This window comes from Trametes versicolor (assembly GCF_000271585.1).
Source record: "Trametes versicolor FP-101664 SS1 unplaced genomic scaffold TRAVEscaffold_4, whole genome shotgun sequence".
NCBI lineage: Eukaryota > Fungi > Basidiomycota > Agaricomycetes > Polyporales > Polyporaceae > Trametes > Trametes versicolor.
Window position 1 is genome coordinate 1,583,826 of NW_007360324.1, and position 18,668 is coordinate 1,602,493.

At 58.9% G+C, this 18,668-nt stretch overlaps 9 protein-coding genes across 9 annotated transcripts; 3 read left to right on the plus strand and 6 right to left on the minus strand.

Annotated features, from left to right (window-relative positions):
• Nucleotides 1-68: 68 nt before the first annotated feature.
• On the plus strand, nt 69-636 carry TRAVEDRAFT_45771 (uncharacterized protein; the record flags this gene model as incomplete). The annotated part of the gene is made up of 5 exons (XM_008038119.1): nt 69-86; nt 144-225; nt 274-353; nt 410-465; nt 516-636. The coding sequence occupies 5 exons, from the start codon at nt 69-71 to the stop codon at nt 634-636; spliced, it is 357 nt and encodes a 118-aa protein (XP_008036310.1).
• Nucleotides 637-722: 86 nt separating this feature from the next.
• On the minus strand, nt 723-1,794 carry TRAVEDRAFT_57745 (uncharacterized protein; the record flags this gene model as incomplete). The annotated part of the gene is made up of 4 exons (XM_008038278.1): nt 723-1,147; nt 1,204-1,333; nt 1,391-1,505; nt 1,562-1,794. 4 exons carry the CDS (start codon nt 1,792-1,794, stop codon nt 930-932), a joined length of 696 nt encoding a protein of 231 aa, XP_008036469.1. The 3' UTR covers nt 723-929.
• Nucleotides 1,795-2,399: 605 nt separating this feature from the next.
• Nucleotides 2,400-5,914, minus strand: TRAVEDRAFT_64015 (2-nitropropane dioxygenase). Its single transcript, XM_008038622.1, has 19 exons — nt 5,795-5,914; nt 5,692-5,742; nt 5,485-5,636; nt 5,295-5,434; nt 5,228-5,246; nt 5,148-5,172; nt 4,906-5,092; nt 4,674-4,847; nt 4,507-4,610; nt 4,423-4,454; nt 4,341-4,363; nt 3,959-4,285; nt 3,501-3,896; nt 3,170-3,441; nt 2,999-3,114; nt 2,924-2,947; nt 2,752-2,871; nt 2,548-2,690; nt 2,400-2,480 (listed from the first exon to the last, which is right to left on the minus strand). Exons 1-12 carry the CDS (start codon nt 5,868-5,870, stop codon nt 4,207-4,209), a joined length of 1,062 nt encoding a protein of 353 aa, XP_008036813.1. The 5' UTR covers nt 5,871-5,914; the 3' UTR covers nt 2,400-2,480; nt 2,548-2,690; nt 2,752-2,871; nt 2,924-2,947; nt 2,999-3,114; nt 3,170-3,441; nt 3,501-3,896; nt 3,959-4,206.
• A 254-nt stretch (nt 5,915-6,168) lies between these two features.
• TRAVEDRAFT_28071 (cytochrome C1 heme lyase) lies at nt 6,169-7,059 on the plus strand. The gene is made up of 2 exons (XM_008037925.1): nt 6,169-6,663; nt 6,720-7,059. Exons 1-2 carry the CDS (start codon nt 6,191-6,193, stop codon nt 6,970-6,972), a joined length of 726 nt encoding a protein of 241 aa, XP_008036116.1. The 5' UTR covers nt 6,169-6,190; the 3' UTR covers nt 6,973-7,059.
• A 97-nt stretch (nt 7,060-7,156) lies between these two features.
• TRAVEDRAFT_165389 (Brix-domain-containing protein) lies at nt 7,157-8,735 on the minus strand (the record flags this gene model as incomplete). The annotated part of the gene is made up of 4 exons (XM_008038623.1): nt 8,518-8,735; nt 8,227-8,460; nt 7,596-8,169; nt 7,157-7,539 (listed from the first exon to the last, which is right to left on the minus strand). The coding sequence occupies exons 1-4, from the start codon at nt 8,695-8,697 to the stop codon at nt 7,157-7,159; spliced, it is 1,371 nt and encodes a 456-aa protein (XP_008036814.1). The 5' UTR covers nt 8,698-8,735.
• Nucleotides 8,736-9,545: 810 nt separating this feature from the next.
• TRAVEDRAFT_119467 (cAMP dependent protein kinase) lies at nt 9,546-11,056 on the minus strand (the record flags this gene model as incomplete). Its single annotated transcript, XM_008038624.1, has 4 exons — nt 9,546-9,707; nt 9,771-10,570; nt 10,627-10,762; nt 10,820-11,056. 4 exons carry the CDS (start codon nt 11,054-11,056, stop codon nt 9,546-9,548), a joined length of 1,335 nt encoding a protein of 444 aa, XP_008036815.1.
• A 674-nt stretch (nt 11,057-11,730) lies between these two features.
• TRAVEDRAFT_165397 (Extradiol aromatic ring-opening dioxygenase) lies at nt 11,731-13,021 on the minus strand. The gene is made up of 5 exons (XM_008038625.1): nt 12,657-13,021; nt 12,469-12,599; nt 12,197-12,411; nt 12,003-12,141; nt 11,731-11,945 (listed from the first exon to the last, which is right to left on the minus strand). Exons 1-5 carry the CDS (start codon nt 12,955-12,957, stop codon nt 11,766-11,768), a joined length of 966 nt encoding a protein of 321 aa, XP_008036816.1. The 5' UTR covers nt 12,958-13,021; the 3' UTR covers nt 11,731-11,765.
• Nucleotides 13,022-13,959: 938 nt separating this feature from the next.
• On the plus strand, nt 13,960-16,169 carry TRAVEDRAFT_119185 (acetolactate synthase; the record flags this gene model as incomplete). The annotated part of the gene is made up of 5 exons (XM_008038626.1): nt 13,960-14,045; nt 14,104-15,520; nt 15,572-15,764; nt 15,817-16,022; nt 16,083-16,169. The coding sequence occupies 5 exons, from the start codon at nt 13,960-13,962 to the stop codon at nt 16,167-16,169; spliced, it is 1,989 nt and encodes a 662-aa protein (XP_008036817.1).
• A 321-nt stretch (nt 16,170-16,490) lies between these two features.
• On the minus strand, nt 16,491-18,484 carry TRAVEDRAFT_57752 (Prephenate dehydrogenase). Its single transcript, XM_008038279.1, has 7 exons — nt 18,363-18,484; nt 18,102-18,231; nt 17,990-18,045; nt 17,821-17,937; nt 17,616-17,764; nt 17,412-17,563; nt 16,491-17,359 (listed from the first exon to the last, which is right to left on the minus strand). The coding sequence occupies exons 2-7, from the start codon at nt 18,224-18,226 to the stop codon at nt 16,573-16,575; spliced, it is 1,386 nt and encodes a 461-aa protein (XP_008036470.1). The 5' UTR covers nt 18,227-18,231; nt 18,363-18,484; the 3' UTR covers nt 16,491-16,572.
• Between the last annotated feature and the right edge of the window lie 184 nt (nt 18,485-18,668).

Here is an 18,668-nt window from a genome sequence, read left to right on the forward strand (position 1 = left end):
CGCTAACTTCGATCGTTCTCGTCCGACGTCCACCACATCGTTTTCGACGGTGGCAGTCGTTAGTACGGATGGAAAATCATCCGTCTGTGAGTGTACAGAGATGGTCCCTTCGGTTTCGACGTGCTAAAATCAAGGACTTTCAGTATGAGGCCTTGTCAGCCTACCTCCCGAAATACCCCAAGGCGGCTGGGGCTCTTTTCCAAACATATAATGACCTAAAGTGCGGTACGTAGGGCTCATTTTAACCACAGGACCACACTAACTACAAGGCAGCCCAACAGTGGACCGACCTTGAGATCATCGAGCTCGCTGAATGCTCACGATGCGCCATACGGGGACGCCGACCCAACACTGTAAGGACGCGCTTCCCCCACTTACTACTTACCCTGCTGACACCCGCCGCCTCTAGGATGATCTGCTCAGCGTCGTTCCATGCTCACTCTCAGAGTCCCTCTCGACAGACTGGTGAGCTCCCTGGCGTGTGAAAAGTATGTGGCGGCTGACACGCCGTTCAGGATACGCACCACATTTCGGGAGCTTGGTAGCCCCCCTCACGTTTACCTCGCCATCAACACCGAGGACTCCTCTATTGTATACTATAAGATTAGCCCGGGCATCGTCAAGCCCCCTCTCTAGATTTGACTACAGACCCGACTGTCCGTGCACGCATCACACCCGACCGAACCCCAACCCGCAAGGCACGCTCGCCGAGACACTGAACAGATAAACATATGATAGCAAATGGACAGCAAGCGACGCGAAGGGTATGTGTCTGTGAGTACAAATGGAACGAGCGGTGTGGCGCGCCCTGCGACAGCAAAGGCGGCCGGAGAACGACTAGGTGCAGCATACAATACACGTCTCGACAGCGTCCGTGCGCGGGGCCGCGGTGGCCCGCAGCCAGTACTAGTGTGCAGCTACAGTACCATTCACCGGGGCGCATTCCAGCGGTCAACCTCGACTGCACAGATGTCTTCCCAGACGGCGTCCCAGCCACCCAGCGCGAGGTGTGGCTGGGCCTGCCAGAGCGCGATGATCTGGCGCGACTCCTCGAAGGTCACGTCGTGCGGCCGCAGCTGCTCGACGAGGTCGATGTGTGTCTCGAGCGAGCGTCGGTATGGCTTCAGGATGTACGGCAGCTTCGTGACTATGGGAACGAACAACATGAGCGCATGCGCCGGAATGGGCTGTCAAATGACGTACCGAACTTTTCTAGGGACCATGTCACCCAGAGGGGCTCCTCGACAAATCTCCACCCCTTGGTCTTGTGGACCTCGTGGAGGAGCACTTCGAGGCTTTTGATGATCTTGACCATCTTTTGGAATAACTTGTCCTGCAGAAAACGATGTCAATGAGCCTGAGGGATGCTCGCGCGAGCGAGTTTACGCACTAGGCGCTTGATGACCTCATGCAGGTCTTCGATGCATGTTTCCATAAATCGGAGCTTTTCAAGCACGATCGGGTACGCGGGTTGCTTCCCGTCGGATAGCACGGCGAGCTCATTGCTACGGAGACCGTCAGTCCTGTCAAGTCCGCAATAACGCCGGTTGCCAGCACGTACTCGAGCTCTGTGCGCGCGTCGACCAAGCTGGATGCAGCTTTGAGGCCTTGCCCCGAGACACGCTCGTCCCACTCGTACGCGACATTTCGCAGCTCGAGTAGTTGGGACCGCAGTGTTCGATGGTGGGGGAGCTCGGAGTAGCGAGAGGGCGACAAGGGAGTGGTGGTCTGCCGAGCCACTGGAGATGCGTTGGGGGTGGACGGGCCACGGAAGGAGGCGAGGCGAGAGCTCATGATGGTGGAGTAATGACTGTGTGATAAAAGAATGTGAGCGAAGTCCTAGAGGCGAAGCAGACGAGTCGGAGAAGCGTAGAGACTACAGCACGAGCCGCCACACACAGCAGTACGATGAGGTGAGAGGAGAAGGATGGGGAGCGAATTCAGAATGGCCCGGGTCCGATACTCACGCTGAAAAGAGAAGCGCGACAGCCTGGTACAATGAATGTCCTCGCGAATCACGACCGAGGCTACAGATCCCCTCGCGATTTCAGATAAACGACGGGAAGACCGCGTCCTCGTCCTCGGCGCTCGGCCTGCGCAGTCGTAGCTCGAAGAAAAGTGATATGCGGGGCGTCCTGCAAAGTTTCAACGACCCGACAAGCGTCCAAACTCGTTTGAGGGCTCACCTCGTCCCTGCGTGCTGGCTGTATGCTCTCGCGCGCAGATGGACGCACGGTGGAGAGTGCGGCCGGCCGAGAGCGAGGCATGCCAGGGCGGGCCCGCGCCGCGCCGCGATCGTAGTGCGGCTTAGGCGCCTGCACCGCAGATCGGGCAGTCCGCAAACGGCAACTCGCCGCTGCTGTTCCCCGACCATCAATTGCACACAAACATCCGCAGAGCGCGATTGCACAACAGCGCAGCCATGCAGACCGCAGACACCTCCAATCTCATCCGATCCGAGGCAGAGCTCTTGCTCGAGAAGGTGTGCACGCCTTCCCTACGAGCTCGGATCCGATCACGACCCCTCTCACGCTGACATCCTCTTACAGGCCCGCAAGGACAAGGCGGGGCGCACAAAGGACGTCGGGTCGCCTATCGCGATTACCGGCAAGGCCTTGGCGATAGAGGTCCGCGGAAACTTCGCGTGGATTGCGGAAAACACGACCGTCATTCGCAAGCTCTCTCTCGAGGTGCGCCCTGCCCCGTCGGTTGCTACACGCCGCACTGACTGAGCGGCGGCCGCCCAGGCAGACCGGGAAGACGTTGCAACTGTTTAAGGGACATACTGCGCCTGTGACCTCGCTTGCGTTTGTGGACCGCGATGCAGGGTCGGGCAAAGCGGACCTCCTCGTGACAGGCTCATGGGATAGGGTAGACGCCACACTTACTCGCTGCACATTGATGTACTGATCGTTGGACATAGACGATCAAAGTCTGGAATGCAGAGGTATTGCACCGAAGTCAATACTTCGCGCCCAAAGCTGAACATTCGCCATAGACGAAGGAGCTCATCTCTTCCACACCCGGCCATGCAGACTTCGTGAAAGCGCTGCTGGTGATACCCTCCATCCGTCTCCTCATCTCGAGCGGGTCCGACAAAATCATCCGGTTTTGGTAAAGCCTGGTCTAACAGCTCACCAAATCATCGAGACTGACCACTACGCTACAGGGACCTCTCTACAGTCGCAGACGGACAGCCACTCCGCTCTGTGGGCTCGCTAGCTGAGCACTCGCGCCCCGTCGAGTCCCTCGATGCGCGCGCGACATCAGACACGTCCGCGGTGCTCTACACGGCAGACACAATGGGCGTGATCAAAGTGTGGGACCTCACAAAAGACAACGAGGTACCTCCACGATGGCAGAGCACCCTCCTCGAGGAGCTCACGCACCACCGGACGCGGGTGAACGACATCGCGCTCGGGACTTCGCAACTCTGGACAGGTAACACCGCGCGCTCATTGTTTTCACTATCTCAGGTTGACTCTTACATGTTCCCGTAGCCTCCGCAGACGAAACGGTCCAGCTCATCCCGCGCACCGCGTCCTTACCCGTCCCCGCCCCCGTCCCAACACCCGGCGCCGACGCCCTCCCCGCGAAACTACCGCCGCCCATCCAGCACCCGACGGCCGTGAAGGCGCTGCTCCCGCTGCAGCTCACGCCGCTCGCGGAGCCGTACCTGCTCACGGGCGCGGGCGACGTGATCCGCGCGTACGACGTGTCCGCGCCGGACGAGCCGGAGCTGCTCGCGGAGACGGACGGGCACTGGCACGACGTGACCGCGCTGCGGCTGTGGATGCGCCGGAGCAAGGTCGAGGGCGAGCCGGGGAAGGTGCGCGTCGAGCCGTGGGTCGTGAGCGCGAGTCTGGACGGGACGATTAGGCGGTGGAGGCTGAATGGTGAGTGCAATTGTGGACAGGATTGTGTGAGATATGGAAGAGATGTACTGATGTACTTGTAGAGCTTCTGCAGCCGCCGCCTCCGCCACCGAAGGAGGTGGAGAAGCCTAAGGAGGAACCTCCAGCAGATACGCCTGAGGATGCTGGAATGACTGCGGACGAAGAACGCGAGCTCGCGGAGCTGATGGGTGATGACTGAGGCTATATTCTGTTGTTGTACACCTGTGCTAGATAATGCATGCAAATTCAAGGGAATAGTCCCTACGTGATGAGGTATGTGCGGCGTTGAAGCGCGTGCTAAATCCAATAATCATAGCTTGGACTTGACAGCCATGTAGTTCGAGGCGTTCTGAATACTTGCTGCGGCAGTGTTGACCAGCTCGTCCACACTGAGATATGGTCAGTGATGAATGGGACGTGAATCGCTGTTACTTCTGGACTTACATATCTTTCGCAGGTCGTATGTCCTGAACGTGATGTTGTCAGCATCGTTGTCACCCCTTTGACAGCCATGGACTGTACTAACCTTGATAGAGCCAGCCACTTTGCCCATAAGCCCTGTAATGACATCAACAAACACATCCGCCACAGCCTATAATCGCCAACGTACACATGCGGCTCTCCATCGACTTCTCCGGGTGTTCCTCCAAATCAACCTGGTGCGGAATCTTGCCCTGCGACGTGAGCTCTGCAACCTTCTGCTCTTTGCCGTCCCTGGAACAAGCGCATAATGAGTGAGCACGGAACGCATTCGCACTGTGCTCGGCGGCAACGAACCAGCTCGCAACATAAGGCGTCTTGCGGACGTGCATAGGCCGTCCGGAGTAGATGATTGTGCGCGTGACGTCGTCGTACCCGGCACTCAGGACGAGGTCCTTGTGCACCTTCGGCGCGCCGGCCTCCTCGCTGGCCACGAAGCGGGTACCGACCCAGACACCCGCGGCGCCGTATCTGGGCAGGGACGTTCTGGTAAGTTATTTGGATTGTATTGGCAAATGGGGGTACATACGAGAGAGCGGCTGCGAGACCGCGTCCGTCGGCAATCCCGCCTGCAGCGACGACGATGATGGGTTCTCCGGTGAGTGGGCTCTTTGCGTTCTTGCAGATGTCGACGACCGCGGGGATGAGGATGGAGAACGGGGTATCACCAGTGTGACCACCTCCCTCTCCGCCTTGCGCACAGATGACATCGACACCTGTTTGAGCGTATGTTAGCAGCAGCTAGCGCGTGTAATAGCGAGTGAACAGAACCTTGGGCAAGCGCTTTGGCGACGTGCTACAGCAGAAGCGATGAGTTGAGCATGCTAGGTATAATATCACGGCACCTATACCTTCGGGTGCCCGACCATGCTACACACAAGTTGAGTGACAGCTCAATATGCGAAAGTGTAGACTCACTTCATGACCACGATGCCAGCAGAGTGCAACTTGTCGACCATGTCTTTGGGAGGAACTCCAACCGCACACACGAAGAGCTTCACGCCGTTCTTGATCATGACTTCTGTGAGTGCCGGAAGCTGTCCCTTCGAGTAGTCATACTGAACAGGCTAGGTTAGCATCGAGAAACGTCGTATAGTGAAGGTCCCACGTTGGTCTTCCTGGCGTTCCCTCCTACTTGAGGGATGAGCAGGTCGACGCCGAAGGGTGCAGTCTTGTCCTCGAGGTGACTCTTGATTTCATTGATGCTGTCCTGGAGCATCTTGGGGCTCTGGCGCAGGCCGCCAATAACTCCAATGCCACCTGTGCGGGAACACCGTTAGAGATGCATGGCGTATATCGAGACATGCACACCGACCTGCATTGGTGACAGCTGCTGCTAGCCTTGGTCCGGCCGCCACATTCATGCCTAGCGAAAGGGGTTAGCACCGTCACCATTTCCAGTTCACCAAAGCAAGCACCTGCAAGCATGACGGGGTGGGTGATGTTGAACAGCTTCGTGAGAGGCGTCGAGAATACGGGCGGAGAGGAAGGCATCTTGGCGGTCGTTTCTGGTGAAGAGGTACGAGGATGGGTTCAGACTGGGCTGGCTGGTCGCCCCCTGTAGTGCCTAGCAGTGTTATATGACCGGGACCGGGTACGTCTCGCTGCGGGAAATCGGTCATGTGGAGGAGAAGGCGTTGGGGAATGCCACATTGGCAAAGTCCGAAACTCCCGGGAGTGCGGGGAGAGGGACTCTCTCCGGCAGCGGGTCCTCGATCGCCTGCCGGTGCCCGGGTCCCTTAGCAAGACGAACGCCCGGGCGGACCGGGAACGAGCGCTTGCCAACTCTCCTCCGACTCCGATCTCAGTGCACGATGGCGTCTGGCTCTGCAGACAAGTGTCCCGTCGACCACTCTTCCCTCGCCTCCTCTTCCACGGACGCTTGTCCAGTAGATCACTCTACACGCTCATCATGGACCTCCGTGCTCAGCAGGCGCTCCCAGGACGGCCACGGCGCAGCGGAGCACCCGGACACCCCCGCCCCTCCCGCTAACCTCCCCCTCGACCGCGAAACCTCGTCTATCCCCCGGGAGGACGGCAGCAACTGGGTCTACCCGTCGCAGGCGCAGTTCTTTGCCGCTATGGCGCGCAAGAACCACAACCCCAACGAGACGGACATGAAGGTCGTTGTGCCCATCCACAATGCCGTGAACGAGCGCGCCTGGCAGGAGATCATGAAGTGGGAGGCGAACCAGGGCGGCGAGAAGTGCGGCGGCGTGAAGCTCATCAGCTTCAAGGGCAGGCCAAACGACAGGTCACCGCGCGCACGGTGGTACTCCCTCCTCGGGTACGTCCCTGTGCTTGCGCCGTTCAATCACGACCGTCTCATTTCCTATTTTTCAGATACTCTCCGCCTTTTGACCGCCATGACTGGGTCGTCGAACGCTGTGGCACACGCATGCGTTATGTTATCGACTTCTACACCGGCCACGGCGGCTCTGCACCCTCGAAGAACGTCTCTTTCTTCCTCGACGTACGGCCAGCACTTGACGGATGGGAAGGTGTCCGCCTTCGTACCGAGCGATTTTGGCAGCGATGGGTCGGCGGCCTTTGGGGAGAGCCAGCAAAGCAGGGAGGGCTACCTCCAAAACATTGACCGTAGGATTTTTCGGGTCTACTATGTACTTTATAATGCCGATAATTTTAGACGAGGCTCAGTCTACTACTCACTTTAACATCACCGAGTAAATCAATCCGTTGATGGCGACCGACGTTCCCCGTGGCGAAAAATCATAGAGCAAAAAGCGCTACATATACTACTCATGACCTGGGCTACATACTCACCGCTTGCTCTTCGTTTTGAGCTTTTTGGGTGGGGGTCGTGGTGCCTCCTCTTCGCTCTCGCTGCCACTCTCGTCCCCATCTTCGCCCTCGCTGATCATCTCCTCGTCATCCCAAGCACCCTCTCCATCGTCACCTTCATCGCCGCTGAGGTCTTCCTCTGCTGCTGAGGCCATTTCCTCGTCTGCCTCCATGTCCTCGTCATTTTCGCCGTCCTCGTCGTCTTCGTCCTCGCCGGCGTTTTTGCCCTTTTTGTCGCCTTCTAGCGCCGCCTTCTTCCGCTGCACGTTCGCCTCCTGCTCTTTCCTCCTTTGCAGACGGAGCTTCTCCTTCGCGGCGTGGTCCGCCTTTTGCGCCTTGGCCTCCGCCTTCGACTTTTTGACTGTACCGGCCGTTAGCATCGCCAGCGTAGCAGCACGTTGTATCGTATCCACTCACCGAACTCGTGGTAAAGCACACCGCCCTCTTTACCGGGCACACCCTCGACGATCTTAATCAGCCGGAGCTCCATGCGCGGCCCGACCTCGTCGAGCTTCACAGCGCGCTTCTGGCCCTTCTTGTTATTCCGCCCCACATAGTCGTCCGCGAGCGAGATCGCATCGCCGTCATCCCCACCCGCACTCGACGCACTCGACGCAGCACTCTCGTACCCGTCACTCGACGGTCCCGGCTCCCCGCGTCTCCTCAACAAAAAGTCCGCAACGTCCTTCTCGTTCCCGAGATCCAGCGTAGCGTGCGCTGTGGCGGTGGAGGGGGCGGACTTCGCAGACGCGCCTTCGAGCACGCGGCGGATGCGCTTCGAGACGCCGTATGGCTTGACTGTAATGAGGTAGTGGCGGACGTCGACGGTGCCGCGCTCGGCGTTGTAGTGCACGAGCACGACGCGGCGCGCTGAGGAAAGCGAGAGGCTCTGCGGCGCGAGCGGCGGGAAGAGCGACTGGAACGTCTTCATGAGCAGTGTGAGGTGCGGGGGCGTCGTCGACGATGGCGGGGGGAATGACGCTAGCACGAGCTAGGGCAGCGTCCATGTAAAAATGTGAAATTGAGTACGCAGTCGAGAGGGACGTACCAGGGGTGGACTGAGGTACTCGACCGAGCTCATGCTACGCGCGCGCCGCGAGGAGTTGACAAGGTCCTTCATGAGACTGTACCGCTCCACGCGGAAGCTGAGTGTCGGACCCGCTGAGAGGCGCACGATGCGCATCGACGGCGCGACGTCCGTCAGCGTGAACGCGAGCAGGTGTGTCACCCCGAGCGCGGGGGCCATCGTGAGGAAGTCCCGAAGCTTGTTCCTGGCACGCTCCTTTACTTGCAGCCCGGGTTAGGTTTGACGGGTGAAGAGACGAGGGCGGGGACTGACCCTGAGGCGACTAGCGGTGTTGGGCTCCATCACTTTACGGAAGTCCCGCACGAGTTGTGCTAGGGACGAGCCGACCTGCCCATGCTTGATCACGAAGGACTTCGGTACGCCTTCTGCGGCGCCCGGGTTGGATGCGACACCGCCCTTGAGATGCGTGCGGTTCTTGCGTTTGCGTGCCATGTCGTTTTATGTCGTAAGAATGAGAGGATGGGGATGTCTGAAGCTCGGAGCAGGACGACAAGCTCAAAAGCTGTGGGTGGTGGCTGAAGTGCAAGGAATAGGCGCGCGTAACTGGAGAAATTTGGACGCGCGATCGAGATCGCGTTTCTACTCACCGCCAGGCGCTCGGGCGCTCCTTCCGCTTGAAAGAACGTTCCCGCAGGTTTGTTATGGTCGATCACGCAACGGTCGGATGTCTACCAATTTGCTTCGGAGCGCAAGCGCAACTCAACGCCAAAATAAAATACAGCAATAAACCTGGATACAGTACCGACAGCACAGCGAGACCAGAGGAGCGGGACGGGGGAAAGGCAATATACACGAATAGTTACGGACGAAACCCAAGCACCGGGAGACACTATAGCGAGCGTGGGCGAGGGAGCGGACCGCGGACGGGCGTCGCGCGCTGTCCAGTCGGGCTCGAGAAACGGTGGAAATCATACAGCGGGGAGGGAGCGACGGGAGCCCAAGGAGGCGGCGGGAACGAAGAAGGATACAACTCGAGGGAGTGGGGTATGCTGGCTGGTGGCAGTGGCAGATATTACGAAACAGTCCGACTCCGAGAGATACGACAGGTAGTGAGGGGTGCATATTACGGACGCATTCGGGGACAAGAAAGAGAGCTAGGCAAGCAGACGAAAGAACGAAGGGGTGGGTGAACGGATAGACGAAGGAGGGTGAGAGGCGAAAAGGTCGTCCATGCTGGCTACCTCAGCAGAGTGCAACCCAAGCCCGCGCAGGAGAACCACGCCTCGCAGGTCAGGCTTCGGATGCCACCTGACTGAGGGCTTTGTGCAAGGGCAGCGCGGCTAGAACTCTAGGAATTGGTAGGCAACGGAGTCGAACCGCTGCCGGAGGGAGGGCGGGCTCTCTTCGCGAATGAGACCGGGTATCTCGTCGGCCGGGGGAAGCGGCAGATGGGAGAAATTGCGCGTGTCGTCAACGGACGCGACGTGCGGAATGATGGGAGCCTGGCGAAAATATAACTGTCAGCGAATGGCGCCTTAGTGACCGACGGGGCGTAGTGTACATACCCGGATTTCACGCCGTTCGAGCGCGTCCCAGTCTACCCCACGGAACCATGGGTGGTCTAGCACGTCCTGGGTGCCTCCGATCAGGTTGCCTAGCCGCTTGCTACGGTCCGGGTGCAGGAACGCCTTGATGATATCCTTTGAAAGCGGGTCGACCTGGCTCGGCCAGTAAATCTTCCCCTTCAGGATCTTCTCGTATATCCCATACGCAGTCTCGTCAAAGAAAGGCGGGTAGCCGACGAGCATCTCGTAGCACAGGATTCCGCACGCCCACCAGTCGGCGGCTTTTCCGTGACCGTCCGACTGGATAATCTCCGGCGCTAGGTATTCTGGTGTGCCGCACAACGTCCACGTACGGTCGTCGACTATTTTGGCGAAGCCGAAGTCGGTGAGTCTCAGATATCCGCGGGAGTCTAGGAGGAGGTTTTCCGGCTTCAAGTCACGGTAGATGATGTTGAAGGAGTGGAGGTATTTCAGCGCTAGGATGATGGTCGCCAGATAAAAACGAGTAACGTCCGCGGTAAACCGTTTGGCGCGCCGGAGGTGGGTGAACAGTTCGCCCCCAGGAACGTAGGACATCAGCATGTAGACGTTCATGCTGTCCTGGAACGTCGCGTAGAGATCGACGATGAAGGGATGGCGGACACGTGATAGGATATACCGTTCCGCGTTTACATGCTCGACTTGGCGCAGTCGCATGATTTCCGTTTTGCGCAACACCTTCAAGGCGAAGCAGTTGGTGGCCGATTGTGATGAGGAGCCCCGGAGCCGAACTAGCAGCACGCGCCCAAAGGTTCCCGTACCTGAAGTCCCAATATAAGTTGTGGGCGCCATGTATCAAAGAGAACGTGTGACTCACCGAGGGTGCCCTTCACCTCAAAGTCCGTCAACTTCAGGGAACCCTTCTCCAAGTGCGACTGCTCGTCTTCTAAGTGCCTCTGCGGCGGCCGCGGGGAGCTCGCCGACGGGCGCGGATCTACGTCCATCCCGTCACCCTGCTGATGACTGCGCCGGCCGTGGCTGGCTTCCGGGAGGTGGTGCGTATGGGGCACCGACGATTCAAGTGGGCGTCCGGGGCCGCTGTAGCGGGGCTCGGCGTCCACGATGATGCCCGATTCGCCGTCTTCGCTGCGTGTGGGGGAGAGCGGCGGGGTGATCGGGCCCTCGCTGAGCATGCAATCAGAGTCGCGGCGGAAGACGCCTGAGTCGGGCGTGGTCGAGAGCGCGAGCGCGGTGTGGCTGGGGAGGGAGGCTGACCGGAACGCGGGGTACGCGGCGGCGTGGTCCATGCTTCCGGGGGACATTAATGGGAGTGCGGTAAACCGGTAAACGCCTGCTCGCCTGGCGATCTGGCGGCTGCAACGTAAGGGAGCTGTCTGTCAGCCGCGGCGGAAGGCAGAATCGCCGTGCGACACGTGCGGTGAAACGCGCTCACCTTGTCAATAATTAGGGGGATTGGCAGGGATACAGCGGGTAGCTCAATACATCGGATTCTGAGGAGGGAAAGACCGAGATGGGGCGACGGGGAGGCTGCACACGTCCGCTCAGCAGCGATGGGATCAGAGGGCTATGAACTGCTATGAGGCGTCCTGCGACGCCGGGCGTGATGAGGCGCGGTCGATGGTGGTGGATATGGCTCGTACCTCCGCGTGTCGCTGTGCTGGACTGTGCGCACTGCGCAGGGCGGTGTGAGGTCGCGGAGTAGAATACAGAGACGGACGATAGCAGACGGTGGAGAACGGTGATCAAGCGAGCGCAGCGGCTGAAACTCAAAAGTGTGCGATCACCGATTCAACTCCGCCACGTGGCGGAGTGCAATATTTGCCGCCGGAGTCCTCCCCGTGGCGCCCCTCCCGCCGGCATCCCTCAATCCGGGGGATTGTCTAGTCGGCGACCGCTCTATCAAACCACCGGGCGTTGTGGATGTCTGTGCGCCGCGGGCTTTGTTCTGTTCTCGGTAAATGTCCACATATCGTACACCATTGCATTGATGACAAGTTACAGATCAAACGCCGCCGTCGCTGCGCCGTAGACAGCAGACACCAGCTTGGCGTCGGTGTTAGTCCCACCCGCACCGGCAGCCACATACAAGGGTACGAAGTGGTCAGCTCGTGGGTGCGCAGCCCGGAAGCCTTCGTGCTTCACCAACTTCAGCATCGCCTGTTTCCGCGCGACAGGCTGCAGTCATGCGATCAGTGATCAATCCACTCCGTACGCGGCGGAGACAGTACGTACGTCTGTTATTGTCAGCGCGTCCAGTATAGCCTGATTGAATGACTTCACGAGACTGTTGGCCGTAGACTCCGAGAATGACGAGAAGTCGCGGAGGTTGTGTACGAGCAAACCTCCGGAGAGTACAAGGATGCCCTCGCGCCTATGTCACAGCATGTCAGAAAAGCAGCAGAGCGGCAGTGTGTCTGTCACTTTACCTCAGCGGCGCGACGACTTCGCCCAACGCCCAGTTCTTTTCGGGGTCCAAACTGCTGTCCATCGACACTTCGACGATGGGAATGTCCGTGAACTCTTCCCCGAACATCAGTCGGAATGGGACGAAGACGCCGTGGTCGAGGCCGGGGCCTTCGAACCCTCTCCCGTCGTCGCCTCTAGCCTCGTTCTTTGTGGTGGTTCTGGCCTTATACCCAGCCTAATTAACGATATGTGAGCACCGTTTCATGCAGGGAGCGGAGCGACTAAGACTCACATCCTTGTACAGCTGAACGACGCGCTGGGAAAGGGCCGAGTCACCGCGCGACTTAAACTTAATTTCATAGAGCGCAGGAGGGAATCCAAAGTAGTCCATCAATAGGGGGTTCTCATCACCGTAGTCGGTCACTGTTTCAGGCGTTCACTCAGAGTTTTATTACCGTGCGTATGGCATGGAAGACGTACCGAGACGCTCTCCATGGGTTTCCCAATGGGCGCTAAATACCACGATGCCCTTGGGCTTGTATTTAGTTAGGAGGGCCGGACCAAAGTCCTTCAGGAAGGTCGCCAGAGGGCCGTTCGGACCCATGTCTTTCCCAACGTCCCCCATCCGGGAGATGAGTCCGGAATGGATGAGCGCGGGAGAACCATGGCCGAAGAAGAATGCGGGGATTTTCTCGGGCGTAGATGGCAATTCTTCGAGAGCCTTCCGCCACTCCGCGGGGTTCTTGGGGAACACCGCACTCGATCCATTCGAGGTAGACATGCCGCGAGAGGATAGCGGTGAGAGGACGCGAGAAAACAGAGCTTTGGAGCGCAGCAGGATGACGGCCGAGAGCACTGAAACAGCGAAGACCAAGATAGGGTAGATTCTAGCCACGTTGAGCTGGCTCGAAGTCGAGTGCGAGATGAGATGGTCGTGAATGCTAGTGTAGCGAGTGCGTACCGATATGGGGGCCTATATAGACGTGATTACGGCTTACGACATCTGCATTACATAGCTTACACCATCGCTGACCGCTGCAAGCCTAGAGGGTGAGAAGTGAGGTACACGCTTGCCGATTGCCCTGTTGCAGAGCGCAGCATTCAGACGAGAGGAGACGTCAAACTTTGGGTATAGCGAGGCATGAGATAGGGATGAAGGAGTAGCCTGAGAGTCGAGTCCAGCTTGAGCGCTACGGCGGGGCCTGGTCTCCAATTCCGATGAGCCAGGCTCCAGCGGCACCGTGAGTCAGGATACGTCGTAAGCTGGACGAGGGCAAGGCGAAGCCCTGGGATGTTTGGGTTTGCGTATGTCGAGTCAAATGGTATACGGCGCAGCTGAACAGACCAAGAACGCAGGAATATGAAGAAACACGGGGACCTGCTTCAGTACTCCGGGGTATTATTGACGTGGGAGAAAATACCAGCCAATAGGAACGCACAGAGAGGACGGCATTTGTCTGGAAGCGACGAGACCGGGGCTTTTATGGCGCTCTTTTAGCCCTAACCTAGTTTCGAGTGTATTCCCCCGGATCAGGTGACTGTATTCAGGCCAATGACTCGAGCGCTGCTTATAAGTTATAGACTCAGAGTCTTCCAGTTTTCCTTGACTGTATCCCCCGCTCCACCCGCCCTCGTCCTCGTCCTCGCTGCCGCCGTAGCCGCCAACGCTGCCAGCATGTCCCTCTCCGCCTCAAGGACGATGCGCGTGCCCGCCGCCGCCAAGGCCGCCACGCCCGCACACTTCGTCCGCGCCCGCTCCACCGTGGCAAGCTCGAGCCCCTCTATGCTTGAGGCAAAGTCAAGAGTGAGGGAACACGCCAGGAATATCAGCAGGTCCACGCCCCGCGAGGCGACCCCTTCATCCTCTGTGTATGCTGTTTTTCTTGACCTGTCTGCGACTATATGCGCTAACTCCGTCTGTCTTCAGGCGGCCGTCCCCAGCGCCGGGATACCAGCAGCTGCCGACGAAAAACAACGTTCCTTACCCTCCCTCCACTCTCGGACCCAATGCGGAGGGTCCCCTCGACCACTCCTTCATTGGCATGTCCGGCGGCCAGATCTTCCACGAGATGATGGTCCGCCACGGCGTCAAGCACATTTTCGGATACCCCGGCGGCGCCATCCTCCCCGTATTTGACGCCATCTACAACTCTCCGCAGTTCGATTTCGTCCTCCCAAGGCACGAGCAGGGCGCAGGCCACATGGCCGAGGGATACGCGCGCGTCACGGGCAAGCCCGGCGTCGTTCTCGTCACTTCCGGTCCGGGCGCGACAAACGTCATTACGCCTATGCAGGACGCGCTTAGCGACGGTGTTCCCCTTGTTGTATTCTCCGGCCAGGTGGCCACGTCCTCCATCGGATCCGATGCCTTTCAGGAAGCCGACATGCTCGGCATCTCACGAGCATGCACGAAGTGGAATGTCATGGTCAAGGACATCTCCGAGCTTCCCCGCCGCATCAACGAAGCGTTCAAGATTGCGACGTCCGGCCGACCAGGTCCCGTTCTCGTCGACCTGCCGAAGGATATCACCGCTGGCATCCTGAAGACCCCTCTGCCGTACAAGGCGACGACTCCTGGAACCCCTCTGGGACTCCCCTCAAACCCGCTGCACAGGACGAACCAGCCTCTGGACCTCGCTCTCATCCAGCAAGCGGCCGACCTCATCAACCAGGCGAAACGGCCGATCATCTACGCCGGAAATGGCGTCCTCTCTTCACCTCTCGGTCCCGAGCTCTTGAAGCAGATTGCAGACCAGGGCAACATCCCCGTCACGACAACGCTACAGGGTCTCGGCGCGTACGACGAGATGGATGAGAAGAGTCTGCATATGCTCGGCATGCACGGGTCCGCATACGCGAACCTCGCGATGCAGCAAGCCGATGTTATCATCGCTCTCGGCGCGCGCTTCGACGACCGTGTGACGGGCAAGGTCGACTTGTTCGCGCCCGCTGCGCGTGCGGCGGCGCTCCAGGGAACCGGTGGTATCATCCACTTCGAGATCCAGCCGAAGAACATCAACAAGGTCGTCGAGGCGTCCATCCCCGTCCTCGGGGACGTCGTCGCGAACATGGCGGCTCTCGCGCCCTTGGTTCGTTCGTCGCCCCGCAAGGAGTGGTTTGACAACATCCGCGAGTGGAAGGCGAACTACCCGTTCACGTACGAGAAGAGCAAGGCCGGGTCGCCGATGAAGCCGCAGGAGGTCGTGGAGGAGCTCGACAAGCAGACGGCGCACCGGAAGGAGGACGTCATCATCACGACTGGTGTTGGCCAGCACCAGATGTGGGCCGCGCAGCACTTCCGGTGGAGGCACCCGCGCTCGATGGTGACGTCGGGTGGTCTTGGTGTAAGTTTGACACGTTGTATTCCTTGAACGCTGTGCTAACGCTTTTCGCAGACGATGGGCTTCGGTCTTCCGTCGGCCGTTGGCGCGAAGGTCGGCGCGCCTCACAAGACCGTCGTTGACATCGACGGCGACGCGTCGTTCAGCATGACCGCCATGGAGCTGCAGACCGCATCGCAGTTCAGCATCGGTGTCAAGGTCTTGGTACTCAACAACGAGTTCCAGGGCATGGTCCTGCAATGGCAAGGTATGCTAGCATCTTCCCTCCTTCCGCTGACCGTATCTGACATGCCCTACAGATCTGTTCTATGATGCGCGGTACGCGCACACGCGTATGGTGAACCCCGACTTTATCGCCCTCGCGAAGTCGATGCGTGTTCACGCGATCCGCTGTGAGCGCGCCGAGGACCTGCCGGCGAAGATGAAGGAGTTCCTCGAGTACGACGACTCGAAACCGGTGCTCATGGAGTGTGTGGTGGAGACGAACGAGCACGTGTTCCCTATGGTAAGCTCATGCCCCTTGCCGGTTCCTTGGGAACATAACGCTGACGGCACGCTCGACCAGGTCCCCGCGGGCAAGGCTCTGCACGAGCAGCTCCTGCACCCCTCGTTCCGAGCAGCATACGCGAAGGCGCACGGTAAAAAGGCTTGAACAACCCAGCGACTTCGCTGTCTATGCGCGCCAAAGACTCTACGAACACGGCCCCCTCGCCCGGCCTGACCGCGGCGTGGAGGGACTTTGCCCCATCTCCCCCTGCATTTGCATAATCATCTACGCATTAAACTGCACGCGCTTAGCATCATACCTACCATTTGCATTGCCTTCCATAGCATTTAGCCGCCCCCTTGTATCTGTCGCTCGTTGGTTCGGGAAAGAAGTTGCAAAAGTCCCGCGTTATGGGACACCTGTGTATCTAGTATTTTACCTTGGGTCTGGAACGCGTTTACGCGGGGAGAGTCCCGTACAAGGCCTGTTTTCTGGTAATATTCGTGCGCGAAACTACATCGATAGTGTGGAGGGTAGGTGTACATGTGTCAGAACGACATAAACAGCCTCACGGCGGAGGTTTCGAGTCCAAGTCCGTAGAACTATCCATGAGGGCTTGTATCATCGCGCTCCCCACCTTGGTCGCCTCTTCAAAGCGGCTCTCAAAAAACGCCGACGTGTTCATGAACCGCTCCCGGTACAGCTCGAAGTTCCCAAACGAGATGCACTGGCTCCACCCGCGCGCCCCGACCACGAATTCGAGGTCGTCCGCGCGGTGCGCAGTCTCGTATAGCGCCGCGTGGATCGCAGCGTCGAGGCGCGCCTCCGAGCGGAAGAGGTACTCGGCGACCCCAATCCACATGCGGAAGATCGGCGTCGCGGCGAGGTCGAGGTGCTCGAACGGCTTGATGCCGAGCCGCGCCCAGCAGTCGACCATCGCGAGCAGCGAGAGGTGCGAATTCGGGGGAGCGCTCTGGCGTGTCGTCGGCGAGAGCCCGCTGCTTGGCTTCTTGCCGAGGCTGAAGCGGTCGAGCAGGTCCTCGGAGAGCAGGATCGGGGCGCGGACGCGAGCGTCGGGAGCAGTGCCGAAGACGATGCGGCGCGCGTCGTAGATGCGCGTGCGCAGACCGGCGGCGTCGCTCGCGAGCATGAGCTTGAAGATCTCGGACGTGCTGCGTGCGAACTGGTCAATCTGCACGCGCGCGGAGGGGTTGAGGATCGCGAGCCCGGCGTAGACGTGCCACTTGTTCGAGTAGATGCGGAGCATGATGTTGACCTTGACGGTCTCGATCCCCCCGACGTACAGCCCGTGCTCCCAGGGGTATGCGAGCGAGCTGTGCCACGCCGTGCCCATGCTGGAGAGCGTGTCAGCCGCAGTGGCGCAGGAATAGGGGTGGGAGGGCGTACCTCAGAAACGCAGCGTGTGTGACCGCCTGGGTGTTCGCGGTGACGATGTCATGGTCTTCGTAGGAAAGGTAGACGTATCGGGAATGGAACGGCTTGAGTATTTGTTCCACTAGTCGCAGGGAGTCGTCCGTTGCACGGTGCTTGATTAGGACCTAGGCAAGGTCGTCAGTCCCACGCGGGCCATGCCGAGTGAGAGGGACAAACCAGAGGCTGTCCCACGGGTGAGACCGTCGGCCCGTGCAAGGAATGGCATGAGACGATTTCCACATCTTCAGGAAGATATTTCTCGAATGCTGCTTTCTCAGGCGCCTTCACGGATGTCTGCCCTGCCACGATGGCTCCCATCTTGGTAGCTAAGAAGTATCGACGTGAGCTCGTGAAAACGGCCACTGTAGGTGGAAAAACCTACATGGCCCGTATTGCGCCACCACTTTGTCGATGTACTCAGCCTCGACCGAGTACATGATCCAATCTGCAACTCGGGAAACGAGGTGGCCATCCTTGAGTACATGGATGCCCGAGATGCCTACAATCGATGGTCAACGCATGTGTCCATAGGCGTTAGTGAATGACTGTACCTTCATATTTCGCCTTTAGAGCCTCATATTTGGAGGGCAAGTCGCAGATATAGATCCTGTTAGCGAAGTACTCGTTAATAACCACTCTATCACATCTAAAAAAAATATGTACTTTTTCCATCCTGCTTGGGAGAGGAGCCGCGCGTACATGTTGCCCATGGCACCCATGCCAATGAGGCCGATCGCGGGCTGCTCGTCCACGGGCGACTCAGGGGTGACATCTGGCCTGATAGTCATATCTACTGTGTAATAAAACATTGAGCGCAGTTCTATCACAGGAGTATAACATCGGAGGGTCCCGAGCGATTGGGGAACAGAACTTGGAGTATGCGGAAATCCACACGAGCGCTTCTCTACGAAAATGAGGACCTACCTCTGTTCTTGTTGAGTTAGTGGCAAGGGAGGTAGTCGGGGTGAGGTCAAAGGACCGCGGCGGGATCGCCGTAGCGACGACTATATCTACGCAGACAGCCTCCGTGGGGATGTAAGCGAGAAAGTCCAGGGTCATGGAACTGCGCTGACTCGATGGGACGGGCGGAGCTTCGCTCCTTCCCCCATCCTTCATGCCCATATCAGGAAGTTCGCCATCATTTACCCACCCCCGCATCGAGCTCGAACTTTACCCGCATACCATCACGCAGCCGTAGGTCGCCTCAGGGCGACGATAGTGAAGACGGTT